The sequence below is a fragment of the Sceloporus occidentalis genome, unplaced genomic scaffold (genome assembly GCF_023333645.1).
Source record: "Sceloporus occidentalis isolate IW3139 unplaced genomic scaffold, rSceOcc1.0.p SCAF_8, whole genome shotgun sequence".
In the NCBI taxonomy this organism is placed as follows: Eukaryota; Metazoa; Chordata; class Lepidosauria; order Squamata; family Phrynosomatidae; genus Sceloporus; species Sceloporus occidentalis.
In genome coordinates, this window is record NW_028316988.1 from 1549045 (window position 1) to 1563796 (window position 14752).

At 44.5% G+C, this 14752-nt stretch overlaps 1 protein-coding gene across 3 annotated transcripts; it reads left to right on the plus strand.

The window, feature by feature from the left end:
• The first annotated feature begins 5242 nt into the window (after positions 1-5242).
• LOC149307621 (neuroblastoma suppressor of tumorigenicity 1-like) lies at positions 5243-12583 on the plus strand. Of its 3 annotated transcripts, XM_089534116.1 has the most exons (6): positions 5243-6236; positions 7885-7980; positions 9132-9246; positions 9954-10151; positions 10411-10522; positions 11376-12583. In XM_089534116.1, exons 4-6 carry the CDS (start codon positions 9982-9984, stop codon positions 11625-11627), a joined length of 534 nt encoding a protein of 177 aa, XP_089390242.1. In that variant the 5' UTR covers positions 5243-6236; positions 7885-7980; positions 9132-9246; positions 9954-9981; the 3' UTR covers positions 11628-12583. The 3 variants fall into 3 exon arrangements, with proteins under 3 accessions (XP_089390242.1, XP_089390241.1, XP_089390240.1); XM_089534115.1 differs by lacking the exon at positions 7885-7980; XM_089534114.1 differs by lacking the exons at positions 7885-7980; positions 9132-9246 and having other exon boundaries at positions 5244-6236.
• The last annotated feature ends 2169 nt before the right edge of the window (positions 12584-14752 follow it).

Sequence of the window (14752 nt, forward strand, 5' to 3'; positions counted from 1 at the left end):
TGCTGAAGTTTACCATTTGTAATCCCCCCGCCGAAAAAACTTCCCACTCCATAGATCTTCCTTCCTTTATACTCGCCGGCCTGGGCTTTTTGAGTCTGTTCAGAGATGTCCGTTTGCCAGAGCAACTGCTGAGCTCATGCAAATGGTAGGAGATCTTACAGTTATTATGATTCTTTACATCCCCTAGTTCTCAGATTGAAAAGGACTTCACCTGAGAGCTTAGAGAAAGCAAGGAAGGAGGCAGACTCTACCTGTCATGATATGAGAGCAGAGAAAATAATAACACAGGACCTGACTCACAAGTAAATATCAAACCTACAGTTTAAAATTATCTATCTATCTATCTATCTATCTATCTATCTATCTATCTTAAATAGAAGATTGGAATAAGGTAGTTTGAGCACTGGACTCTGAGAGACCAGGGTTCGAATCCCCACTCAGCCATGGAAACCCTGTGAGGAAGGCAAACCTGAACAGATACTGCCAAGAAAACCCTGTGATGGGGCTGCCATAAGTCATGACTTGGAAACACACACAACAATATAATAAGCTTCAGTGGGCCACTGTAAATTCCTGCATGTCCACCTTTGCAATTCACAAGCCAAATGTCATTACGTTTCTGCAACGTACCTATGGATTTGTTAAGTACGACCGAGAGCCAATGTGATGCTGTGGTTTCAGCACTGGACTAAAAGACTCTTGAGACCAGGGTTCAAGTCCTGGCTTGGCCATGGAAACCCATTGGGTGACTTTGGGCAGCCACACTCTCTCAGCCACTGGATAGCAGTGGCAAGCCTCCTCTGAAGAAACACGTCAAGAAAACCCTGTGATAGAGTCGCCATAAGTTGGAAACAACCTGAAGGTGTACCACACACAAAACAAACTGGTCCAGAGCATCTCTGGGAGGAGGAAAGAAGCCAGTATCTCCTCTTGCGTGTGCATCTTCCTCTCCGCATGAGCGTGGCTGCGATGTTGGAACAAAAGCCAATACGTATTTGGAAGAAAAGCGGAGGGCTGGCGGTGGAGGAGGAACGCTCTTTTAAGTACCCGGAGGAATGTTAAGTTTAGTTAAATGCTCATCTGGAAACCATCACCGTTCTTCTCCCCCTCCTTGCTTTGAAAAACTATCTGAAAGTACTCCTTCCCACCTTTAATTCTTTCTTTCTTTAACAACCCCCCCTCCTGAAGTGCATGGATTTTGTATCAGAAAAAGCGCATAGCGGCTTGATAGAGATCACCACGTTTTTAAAACAACAGACACGCACATAGCTGCGATATCTCTCTTGGCCTGACTTGAAACGTTTCGGAAACATGTCGAAAGCAGTAAGGAAAGCAAGGAGAGATTCGTATAGAATAGGACTATTCCATGTCTTTCGGTTATCGCTGGTGTCTCTGCTTTCCGTCAAAGTTCAGAAAAAGTTACCTTTTTGGATCGCCGCCTGCCCAGATCCCTGGAGCAGGAGGCTTTGAAACCATCCAAAGGAAACAAATTGGAAAGAAAGAGCTCACTTTTTCTTTCTTTTATGAGAATATTATTCAGTGTGTTTCTGCAGGAGGTTTATCATTGTCAGGCGCTGCTGTCTCTGCTTTCTATCAAAAGCTCCAAAAGGTTACCTCTCTCCTGGGACTCCCAGGATCCTTCAAAAGACATGCTTTTCAAGCAGTCCAAATGAAACCATTTAAAAGGAAGGACGGGTATTTTTTGCAGGGACGTTCTGTGTGTTTCAGTTGCATCAATGTCAAGGGAGGATGTCTCCGCTTTCTAGCAAAGCTTGGAAACGTAGCTCAGAGATGGTGGGAGTTGCAGTCCCAAAGTCTTCAGAGCTCCGTCTCACTACAACACCCATGTGTCTACTAGCCTTGAGACTCCCCGTCTTTGGAAAAGACGTTGGTTGTGTGTACTATTGTGCACTATGGGTTGGATTCACAACTCTCCCATGTCTCCTTGGAGTTTGGGTTGTGTCTATTAGAGCCCATTTAAAATAATAGAAGAGTTGGAAGGGATACCCAAGGGTCACCTAGTCTGACCGCCTTTGACGGATGAAGACCCCACTGAAGCACTCCTGAAAGATGCGCACAGTTCAAAGGCCTCCAAAACTGGAGAGTCCATCACCCTTTGAGGCAATCTCTTCGACTGAACAACCGTTCTTAAAGTCAAGAAGTTCCTCCTAATGTTTGGGAACCCATTGGTTTGCATCCAAATCTCTGGAGCCACAGAAAAGAAGCTTCCTCCATCTTCTACACAGCATCCCTTTAGATATTAGTTAAACATACCCACCTTCCAAAGTGGCTGGTTGAGAGCATTTCTAAAGAGCGGGGTATAAATACCTATTAGTAGTAGTAGTAGTATTGCAAATGTGGTCCAGCACAATCCAGCAACCACTAACCATTTCGTTTCATTTCATCTTTATTACGCTCATAGACCATCCCTGTAAAGAAAGCATGCAAGGTGAGAAAAGAGCCAGCATGGCTTAATGGTTTTGCACGTCGGACTATGACTCCGGAGACCTGGGTTCGGATCCCGGCTCAGCCACGGAAACCCATTGGGGGTGTCCCACACTTTCAGCCTCAGGGGAAGGCAATGGCGAACATCCTCTGCCCACGAAAGGTTCACCTTAGGGTTGCCATAAGTTGGAAATGACTTGAAGGCATGCAACATCAACATTAGGGTAGGACCTAAGGTGAACCTTTCATGGGGTTTTCTGGGCAGGATTTGGGGGTCTCTTAGGGGTCCTGGGGACTGTGTGCAAACAGAAGGAAGAGATGGACAGAAGAGGTTCCATGACTAGATGAAGCCAACGAGGAATGGAAAATAGAGCCATTCTATAGTCGGTGCGCATAGATGAGGATTTCCCCCCCTCTCATTTGCTCCAGATTTTCTTCCTGGTCTCAATAAGAGTTCTGGGCTGAATTTCCAAATGGCAAGCATTTTTAGAAAAAGAATAATAATTTAAAAAATAGACTTTTATTTCCCTTGCCCCAGCAACAGCCACAATGCCAACGTTGGCACCGGAGAGGATGGAATGGCGCAAGCATGCGCCACATACCGATGTGCTGAGCGAAACCGAGGCCTACAAAGGCCACCCACCGAGTGTGAACTTTGCAACTGAATCAGATCAAAATGGGGGGGGGGGGGGACTGGTTTAGAGCCATCCAGCTGCAACGGATTGGAGGGTCCCTTCCCTTTCCAAGACCAAAATCTATGGATGCCCCGTTAAGCACAATGGCATAATAAAATGGTGTCCCTCGTATAACATGGCAAAAGCAAAGTTTGCTTTTTGGAATATATGGCGGAAGTACTGGCTGGAGGATTCTGGGAATTGTACCTCCCCCCCCCCAAAAAAAAAATAATAAGGCACTTTGCAAACTCCAGCCCCTTTGAGGTGGGAAAACAACCCGTTTAATAAATGGCACAGGAAAGGAAAGCAGTGTGGAAAAAAATGGTTCTCTGTTGGGTTTGAGGAAGCAGCTGGCTCGGCTCGGGCGGCAGGGGGTCCCATTCCTCGCACCCCAGGCCACCGGGACCCTGCTGCCCAAATGCATTCCAAGTCTTGCGCTAAGCCCAGATGTTTCCACATGGCTGCTCTGATGGAGAAACCCTTTGCAACTCACACCAACAGCATCACGTTGGCCTCAGTCATTCCCACTTTGTATTGTGGACAGGTCAGCTCTAGTGCGAGGCCGAGTGAGGCAGCCGCTTCAGGTGGCAGTGGTCATCTCTCAGCCTTGGCCTCCTCTCTCCTGGAGGACACACCTGGACGTCTCCACTAAACTAGCCTTCTGCCACCCAGCATGCTATTTAAAAGTGACTTTTTTGGATCACAATACCCAGAATCCCCTTTTCAGCGTGTCAACCCTGGCCTGAGTTCGAATCGTGTCCCTACCTACCAAAATCCCCTGCAGGTGTTCACTCCAAAGTGTTAAGCCCCCCTCTGTTCCCTGATCAAGTCCCAACAAAGGTCCCCTCCCTTCTCTCCAATCCGTCTCCAAAGTTATTCCTTTAGAGCCAAACAATGTGTGCCAACCAGGCCCTTGCGTCTCTCACGCCTGCATGGTGCCCGTCGTGCCTCGACACGCCTGGAGCCTTGGCAGCCGACTGGGTACCTGATTCGAAAGGCGAGAGAGCCTGGGGCAAACTTTCCAAACACATGGAGAGGAGGAGGAGGAGGAGAACAACCCCATCTGGATCCTGTCCATCGCACAGTGATAGAGATCTCTTTACCGGTTACAAAGCTGCCCTGCCTTTCTGCCATACGTTGAATCCCATTTTGGGCGGAAAGGCGGACTATAAATCCCATAAATGGATTAATAAATCCAGCTCAAGGCAGCACACATGGCTGCTGCTCCTCACGATGACACCATAAGTCAGAAACGACTTGAAGGCATGCAACATACACAAGCGCACTTAGGTCCATAGCCTCTGTATGAAGGAAAGGACTTCCTTCATACAGATGCCACAATAGCGATAGCCTTAGGGTCACCATAAGTCAGAAACGAAGGCACACAACATACACAAGCGCACTTAGGTCCATAGCATCTATAAGACGGTCATGATAGGGATAGTCTTAGGGTCGCTGTAAGTCAGAAACGGCTTGAAGGCGCACAACATACGCAAGCACACTTAGGCCTTCCTTCATACAGATGGAATGATAGAGATAGCCTTCTGACCATAAGTCAGAAACGAAGGCACACAACATAAACAAACGCACTTAGGTCCATAGCATCTATATAAAGGTCATAATAGGGATAGTCTTAGGATCGCCATAAGTCGGAAACGGCTTGAAGGCGCACAACATACGCAAGCGCACTTAGGTCCATAGCGTCTATATGAAGGAAAGGCCTTCCTTCATACAGGTGCCATGATAGGGATAGCCTTAGGGTTCCCATAAGTCGGGAAGAACTTGAAGGCACGCAACAATGGCAATGTGTTCCCTCAGCCGTGAGATAGACTCCTTCTGTCCAAGGAGGCTCTATCCACACCCAAAGACCGCTCTCCTATCCTTTGTCTGGAAGAACAAGTCTTTTGGAGACATCCGCCTTCCCTTTGTCTCCGTTTTGCTTGGAGGGTCAAACGCCTTGGCTTTCGCGGGAGGCGCTGGCCCTGATCCAGGGGAAGCTGGGAGAGTCGGAAACCCATCTGACTTTTGCTGGGGGGGGGGACCCCAAAAGGGGACCCAAAATAGGTTGAGGGCACTTTAATGCTCTCCTCTCCTTCCCCTTCTCCCCCTTGTCCCAACTCGCTCATTCTTGTCTCTTACAATATAAGCGTCTCCTCCGCTCAAGAGGCCAGAAAGAAAGAAAGAAAGAAAGAAAGAGTTTGCAAACTCTTTTGCAGAGAGAGGAGGCAGAGAGGGAGGCTGGCTGCCTGGGAGGAAGAGAGAGAGAGAAAGAAAGAAAGAAAGAGAAAAAGGAGGAGGAGAAAGAGGAGGACTTGATTTGCAAAGGAGCAAAGCTGCATCTCTCTCTTTGAGCGGAGCCAGAAGAGAGCGATGAAGCTTCCCATGCGGACTTTCTCCTGACATTGTGCAAAGTTTCGGGGAGACGCATTAGGGACGCACTAGATTTCCTTGGAGGATCCTGGATACGCCGAGAATCTTATCAACCTGATTTTATTATTATTAATTCCCTTCTGTTTTTTAAAAACAAATCTTACCCTTTGTTTTAATTTTTTCATCCACCACTTTTTCCCCTCTTTTTTCCTCTCGCTTTAAAATTGATCGTCCTCTTTTTTCTCTCTCTTGATTTTGAAGCTGATACGCGTTTCTTTTCTTTCCTTTTTCCCTGCATCTTTCCATGTATCTCCTTGCAGTAATATTTTCCTTTCCCCCCTGAATTTTGCAGTTGAAATTTTGCAAAGGAGCAAAGTTCAAACCGGACGTTCGGACGCTTTCGATTTTGGGTGCTTTTGGCTGGAAGCAAATAGCGAATATTTCTCCTTTTTCTAACTGATTCGCAGAATTTTCCTCTTGAGATTTGAGATATAAGGATTTCTATCTCTTCTTCAGCTCCTGGTCGGTTTTCATTGAATTTTGGGATGCTCTGAAAGGATAAAAGCTGGAAGAAGGAACCATTTTTGGAAATGAAATTGCTTTTGTCCTGAACTCTTTGCTGTCACTTTGCAGAAGTTATTTTAAACCTTGAATATTCTGTTTGTCGGCTTTTTTCCCCTCCAAGAAAAATACTATTAAACCAAACATTTCTTTGTTAAATGGGATAACTCTCCAGTTTATTTAACGGTAAGTAACCATTTCTAATATGATTTGATTTGGGTGTTATCTCTGACTTTGGTCGCATCCGCACTGTAGAAATAACCCAGTTCGACTCTGCTTTTAACTGCCTTTGCTTCATCTGACCAAATCCTGGGATTTGTAGTTTGGTTTGGCACCGGCAGAGAAGACTCAGGATCTTGTGAAACTACAAATCCCAGGGTTTTCATGGAGTGACCGCACTTAAAGCGGCATCAAACCGCATTATTTGCACAGCGTGGATTGCACCTGAAGAGCTTCCTATTGCATCCGAAACCTTGCAGAGTTTTGTGTGAGCAAAAGTCGGTTTGCAAAGGGTTTGACCTGAAATGTCGGGTACAAAAACCTGCAATAAATAAAATCACGTTTTATTGGACTGTACCTTGGACTTTGAGAGCAACCGCTCTCCGCTTGCAAGTAACAGTCTATCTGAAAAGTGATTGTCCTTTTGAAATATTCACATTTTGGTCCAAATGACCTAGAACCAGTTGCAACTGAAAGATATGGCAATAGTAAGACAAAATGGTCCTTTTTGCTAACCCACTTGGGATCTTTCCAAACGTTAAGCTAACCTGGATTGTACGGCTGGCAGATGCCAATGGGTTTTCCTTTGATACCAATATTATCCCGCTACTATCCCAATACCAATAATCATTGGAAACCAATAGTAGCAGTAAAGGCATCCCTGTTTGGTTTTGAACACCTTTACCTGACGAAGAAGCGGTGAAAGGTTTGCGTCGTACATTAGACATAGGAATACCAATAGGATACTGATACCAATAATGATTGGAAACCAGTCATACTGATACCAATACAAAATATCAATGAAGATATCCCTATTTGATTTTTAACACCTTTGACCAATGAAGAAAGTTTGCATTGTGCATTACAAATACCAATACTAATATGATACCTGTACCAATAATGATTGGAAACCAATAATACTGATACCAGTAATAATAATAATAATAATAATAATACCAATACCAAACAAAATATCAATAGAGGTATCCCTATTTGATTTTGAACCCCTTTGCCTGACAAAGAAGCCAGCGGAAAGTTTGTGTGCCATGGATTATAGATAACAATACCAATATGACACCAATACCAATAATGATTGGAAACCAATAATACCAATACCAATACAAAATATCAATGAAGATGTCCCTATATATATATATATATATATATATATATATATATATATTAGGAGGTAGGAAAAACCTTTATTAAGGGGAATAATAATAATAATCCCCCTCCTTCTATGGAAATATTGATCATTATGGCTTCTTGTATGGCACTTTATCATGGCATTGTTTTAAGGTGGGAAAGGGGATAATGGGATATATTTTACGATGCATTTTATATTGTATTTTATACATTATTACATATGTATAAAATGCATATCATTATTATTGTTGACTTGGTGGCCTATCCTAGCTGCAAAGGTACCAACCAAAATGTTGCCACCCTTTTTCCGCTCCAGGGCTGCTGTGCTGTTCATTGGTTTCCTAACCCTCTTTTGCAACCAAAGAATTAATTCTATTTTGGACTAATATTTTCCGCCTCCTTTTGTGTGCCTCTCTCTCTCTTTCGCTCCTTCCATTTTCCCTTTCTTTTCTTCCTTTTCTTCCCCCAGAAGAACTGAGCGGCAAAGAGAGATCTGAAATTAATTAATTTTTGGGAGGGGGATAAAGAACAAAATAGCAACCCTGGAACAAAGACAAGACAAATGGTAATTCCCCCTCCCCTTTTGCACAATTTTTTCCATTTTGCTAATAAATAAATAAATAAATAAATAAATAAATAATAAAAAGGCCCCGATCGCATTTAAAAAATCTTTTCCAGCTGTTAAAGGCCATTTATGTTTGCTCTCAGCTGCATTTCTATCTCCTCTGTAATGTGACTCTATCTATCTATCTATCTATCTATCTATCTATCTATCTATCATCTCTCTATCGCTCTGTCTCTCTATCATCTCTCTATCATCTCTCTCTGTCTCTCATCTCTATCTTTCTATCATCTATCTACTCTTGGCACACATCTGTCTATCATCTATATATCATCTATCTATTTTCTATCATTGATCTGCCTCTATTCTATCTGTCTATCTATCAATCATCTCTCTGTCTCTCTATCTCTTCATCATCTCTCTCTGTCTCTCAGACAGATGATAGATAGATAGATAGATAGATAGATAGATAGATAGATAGATAGATAGATGTGTGCCAAGAGTAGATTAGAGAGATACAGAATCAGACAGAGATGGATGATAGAGAGACAGAGAGATAGATTGATGATAGAAAATAGATCTGTCTCTAATCTATTTTCTATCATCAATCTATCTGTCTGTCTATCATCTCTCTCTGTCTGTCTCCCTCTCTATCTATCTATCTACTCTTGACACACACACATCCATCCATCCATCTATCTATCTATACTCTGTCTCTAATATATTTTCTAACATGTCTATCTCTAATCTAGCTATCTGTCTGTCTGTCTGTCTATCATCTTGCTGTGTCTCTATCTCTTTATCATCTCTCTCTGTCTCTGTCTGTCTCTCTGTTTGTCTGTCTGTCTACTCTTGGCATACACACATCCATCCATCCATCCATCCATCCATCCATCCATCCAATGCCCTCATGCTCCCTAGAGAGTCTTTGGAAACAATAATAATTGATCTTTCTGGCAAGTGGGGTGGCGCATACGACCCTCCAATGTTTCTTGGGGGGCTGAGGTAGTCCCCTGGCCTTCCCTGGTTGCCCAGCCCTTAATCTATTCTAGGGATTCCAAAGGGGTCTTATTTGGGGGAATAGGCAGGAGCTTCTTGGTGGTGGCTTCCAAAGGCAGCTAGTCCTGACCTCTTTTCTCTTTCTTTGTTTTCAGTGACAAGTGGTGCAACTGTCATATACAAAACAAAATGGCAATAGCAACAGACACACAGATATCAACATATCAGTATATCAATATGAATATATCAATCCGGACCGCATTGTCTTTGGTCAGTTGGCAGCCTTAGTAACCTGGTTGAATGGACCATTTTCTCTGGCACAAAGTCATTCTATATACAGCCTCTGTATATTTGGGACCGTGATTCCCATCATCCCCATCTAGGAAGGCCATGCAATTTGTGGATGATGGGATAGGTAGTCCAATGCAATCCATGCAGAAACTCCCTTGAATCAGACTTATCATCCCTTCATCTTGCCATAGAGCGACACCTGCTGTTCACACTTGGAATTGCTGCTCTTTTCAATTCCCTTCTGAGCGCAAAGGGATCTTGTAGTTGAAAGTCGGCGCATGGGGACATCGTGCATTATTTCATCTGAGTCTTGGATTTTGCTCTCTGAATAATAATAATAATAATAATAATAATAATTCATTTCTATTCCGCCTTTTCCTCGCGGGATCAAAGCATATTACAACAAGAGCATTAGATGCAAAAATAATACTAATCGTACAGTAAACGTAAGCCAAAGTACCAAACATAAAGCAAGGGAAATGTATATAAATATACATATAGAAAAATGCGAGGAACAATATTCACGGTGTCGATGCAATAAATTAAAATATACTCGAACATAATTAATCTAACAAACAAATATCAATGTTCCCCGAGTAGCAAAAATACAGTTCAATATTGGACTGATTGCTTTGTCTCCCGTTACGAGGTTTTGAGTCTTTTCCTTCTTCTCCTTGGATCCCCAGTTTTAGGATTTTGACGCAAGAAACCACGATGTGGAGGATCCTGCTAAGCGCCATCGTCTTCCCGGCTCTGATCCTGGCGGCGCCTCCGCCCATTAACAAGCTGGCCCTTTTCCCAGACAAGAGCGCCTGGTGCGAGGCCAAGAACATCACCCAGATTGTGGGCCACAACGGCTGCGAATCCAAGTCCATCCAGAACAGGTAGCGAGTGCGGATCTCTGGCAGCATGGGTTATATGTTTGCGTCGCATAGCCATGCTCAGTAAACCTGGTGGATGGGATTGCAGGGGGAGTATGGACATAAACAGCCATGCTGGTTGGGGCATTCTGGGTGTTGCAGTCCAAGGAAAGCAATATTTGCACCAGCAACAATTTTACCTTCCTTTCCACTTCGGCCTCCTATGGAACCTTATTTTATTTACCTTCCTAATCAATACCTTGCCTTCTTTCTTCCTCCATAGGGCTTGCTTGGGTCAATGTTTCAGCTACAGCGTCCCCAATACGTTCCCGCAATCCACGGAGTCCCTGGTGCACTGCGATTCCTGCATGCCAGCCCAGTCCCTCTGGGAAATTGTAAGTGATTCCCGTTTTCTCAGCCTGAAGGCCACGGGTTCAAATTCAGCAAAGTCCAGTGGGGCCACCGTCCAGAGAGCGTCCCCAAATCATGTGCTTTGATTTTAATTTGGCTCCAAGTTGGTGCCCGACATGCGGCAACCCTACAAATGAGAAATTGATTTTCTCATTTGTAATTAAGGTGTCGCAAATGAGCAAAATTGATTAAGCAATTGATTAAGGGTCTGTTTGCAAAATTCTGGGGCTGGATGCGTTCTTGAAAGTGTTTGCAAACAAGGAAGGCAGATGCGGTTGTTGGTTGGCATCAATGTGGCTTTGGTTTATGGCAACCCTATAAATGATAAATAGGTTTTCCTAGCGTATTACAGTGGGGCCTTGTTATCCGCTGGACCCCCGCAGGTAACAAAATCCGTAGGTGCTCAAGTCTCATTCAGTCCAATGGCATAACAAAATGGGGTCTCTTGCATAAAATGGCTTAAATGCATGGATACAAAATCCATGGATAAGGAGGGCCGACTGTATTATTCTTATTCTTATTCTTATTATTACTATTATTAAGGCAAATGGACAGCATGGCAAGGAACAAAATTGATTAAGGGTTATTTGCAGACTTCAGGGACTGCAGACATTTGCATTTCTCAAAGCACTTGTCAACAAGAAAGGCAGTTGTGGTTGCTATTTGCCGGCAAGTTGGTTTTGAGTTAGGGCAACCCTATAGGGCAACCCTATTAAACGTTAGGTTCAACATAGGTTGGAAATGACTTGTTTGGTGTTTTGGTGCCTGTTGTTGCCTCTGCTGTGTGTGTCTGTGTTGTGTGTTCACTTCTTCTCGCCCTTCCTCGGTGTCCTCCAGGTGACGCTGGACTGTCCCAGCAACGAGGACATCCCTCGGGTGGACAAACTGGTGGAGAAGATCCTCCATTGCAGTTGCCAGGCTTGCGGGAAGGAACAGAGCCAAGAGGGGGCGCTCTTCAACGTCTACCTGAATGCTGACGACAACCTCCCAGTCGAGGGTCCCAGTCCGCACCAGTATGGCCACCACCACCCATCCGAGGAGGCCTCCAACCACCACCACCGCCAACATGAAGAGGAACCCACAGACTGACCGCGCTGATCCCTCCCAGGACATGATGGACACCATTTTGTGTCCTCCTTCCCTTTGGCTTCCATTTTCTCTTTCAAGCACCCGCCATGCTTTGCTCTTAGCTGGAGATGGAGGTCCCACCCAAAGCTGGGGGATTCTGGGACAACATGATTTGCCTCCCTTCCAATATTTTGTAGAGGAACGCTAGGTCCTGCGTGGCCACCCAACATCTGAGCATGGTCAAGATGTCCAAAATTATCCGGACAAAGCTAGAAGAGGATGCAGCAGTTTGCTTTTGCCCGCGTCGACTGGGAAGGGGAAGGCTTTCTTGACTTGTCTTCTCCTCCTCCTCCGTTAATTGAGCGCATGACTACTTTCCTGGGATACTTTGAACTCAGTTTGAGACAATGGCAGTAACAATGGAGGAGGAGAGAGAAAGCTGGACATTTTGTAAGCAGCTGGGACAGTGGGATTTGAGTTCTTGCAAAATCAGGATGGTCGGAGGGTTCTTGGCTTTGCAAAATTGTACAGTCTGATAATATATCGGAAGAGGTGGACCGTGGGAGAAAGTGACCCACCATGGGAGGGTTTTTCTAGAACCAGTAATTTGGATATATATTTTTTTGGAAGGGTGGCGTATGTCATTTTTAAGGCCCAACATGCACTTAGAAGTTAAGCGCCAATGGATTCTCAATTGCCAGCATGTTGTTGGGTAGTTACTTTCGTTGGACCGCTTTGGTTCCAAAATCTCTATGGTTGTCAAAGCAAGCAGAAAAGAAAGAGATGCTTCACTTCGCAGAGAGACAGATTGTTGGACTGGGAAGCTGATGGCAATTCCCCTTCAAAATAATAATAATAATAATAATAATAATAATAATAATAATGGTTTTCCAGCTTGTGGGAGGACTTCACTCCTCATTTCTGAAATGTCAGACTCTCGACTTGTCTTTTGACCCAGAGAAATTCAATGTTGCGGAGCTGAACTGGTTTAAGACTTGTTCTTGGGGATTGTAATTCTGGAGGGGATGCTGGGGAGGGTCTAAGTAAGAAATGGATGTTCAACCAATTTAGACTTGCCTACTAAAGTTTTGTATCTATAACTCTCTACATTCCCCACTCTTTCTCAATAACGCCGACGTTTGGTCCAAATGCTCTCTTCCTCTTCTCTTGTGTTTTATGAGTAGGGTTACTTGCGACATCTGCAGCTTAAGTCCCAGAATTTCCTGTTTTGGGGGATCACCTCGAGAAGACAAGGGGGTACGTTCCCCAATTTGGATGGATTTGGGTCCAAGCGAGAGAGGAAAGGAGGGCTGGGTACACATTTCCAGCCCAGCTTGGCATGCTACGTTTTCCAAGGATTCGTTCATTTGTTGCTGCAACTTGCAAAGACTCTCCAGGTTGTCTATGCAGTCGGCCCTCAACTTTTGCAAAGGCTAGGGGTGCACAAAAGTGGCCAAACTATAAGGGTTAGGAGTGCACAAAAGTGGCCAAACTATAAGGGTTAGGGGTGCACAAAAGTGGCCAAACTATAAGGGTTAGGGGTGCACAAAAGTGGCCAAACTATAAGGGTTAGGGGTGCACAAAAGTGGCCAAACTATAAGGGTTAGGGGTGCACAAAAGTGGCCAAACTATAAGGGTTAGGGGTGCACAAAAGTGGCCAAACTATAAGGGTTAGGGGTGCACAAAAGTGGCCAAACTATAAGGGTTAGGGGTGCACAAAAGTGGCCAAACTATAAGGGTTAGGGGTGCACAAAAGTGGCCAAACTATAAGGGTTAGGGGTGCACAAAAGTGGCCAAACTATAAGGGTTAGGGGTGCACAAAAGTGGCCAAACTATAAGGGTTAGGGGTGCACAAAAGTGGCCAAACTACAAATACAGGCCTGCTAAGCTTTTTAACGGAGAGAACACTTCTCTAGGCATTTGCAAGTCCTCCAATGTGATTCTATGGCCGCCTTCCACTGGAAGGACCTACAAATACCTAGAGATAATATATTTTTGGTTGTATATAGGACAGCAGCAGAGGTGGCGGCAAATACAGTAACGTTTTCCATTTATATGAATGGCATTTAATGCACAACGACCATTGTCCCTAAGTCTTTGGACGATCCCGAACAGGACACAGTATTCCAGGTAAAGCCTAACCAAAGCAGAATAAAGTGGGGTTATGACTTCCCTCAATCTAGACACTACACTCCTATTGATGCGGCCTAGAATTGCATTGGCTTTTGGAGCTGCAGCATCACGCTGTTGACTCGCGTTCAGCTTGTGGCCAACACTAAGACTCCCAGATCCCTTTGGCATGTACTGTTCTCAAGCCAGGTGTCCCCGAACCTATATCTGTGGTGGATCAAGGAAGGGAACAACATATTAACAAATACACAGGGTCGGTGGAGGAGTGTCACGGTTTCCTCTGCTGTGCCAGGAGGTGGCACTGCGATGCCAGCAAAGCCAAATGCTGGAGTAAAGTGTCTTTTTTAATTGTTACTATTATGTTCAAGATGTAATTTTGGAATTGCATTGAAGCCCCTGCGCACCTTCAGGTCAAGCGGAAAGTCTTTGCTCAAGGGACCCCTTGAGAATTTGCAAAGCATCTGCTGCTGAGCGGCCAACCTCCACTCCAACCCCATTGCCCTTTGCAAGAATTCCCACTCCGCCTCTTCCTTTATATTTTATTAATGGCGTTTAAATACTGGCCTTGTTCCTCCCGCTCCCAATGCAATGCCATACCCTCCAACATTTCGCATCCGAAAAGCAGGACCGCAAGGCGACCCTGCAAAATTCGAATGTGGTCAAGATGGGAAAAGTTATTAAAGAGGATGAAGCTATTTTTGTTGAGTGTCTTCGGGTCGTTTCCGATTTATGGCAACCCCAAGGGATCTCCTGGCAAGGTTTGTTCAGAGGGCTGTTTACCTTTGCCATCCTCTGAGGCTGAGAGAGTATGAATATCCTAGGGCGATACCCAATGGGTTTTCATGGCTGAGCTGGGATTCGAACCCTGGTCTCTAGAGTCACAATTGCCCAGCAGTCGCACCACAACGTCATGCGTTGGTTCAATTATAGGAACACGTAATATGATTTATGCCAACCAATATTTCAATATATTCAACTCAAATCTGAAGTTGCCGCAATGCTAGAAATTTCATTTG

Coding starts and splice junctions, on each gene's coding strand:
- LOC149307621 (XM_089534116.1), top strand. CDS start 9,982: ATGTGGAGGATCCTGCTAAGCGCCATCGTCTTCCCGGCTCTGATCCTG. Junction 10,152..10,410: donor TCCAAGTCCATCCAGAACAG/GTAGCGAGTGCG, acceptor CTTCCTCCATAG/GGCTTGCTTGGGTCAATGTT. Junction 10,523..11,375: donor CCCAGTCCCTCTGGGAAATT/GTAAGTGATTCC, acceptor GGTGTCCTCCAG/GTGACGCTGGACTGTCCCAG.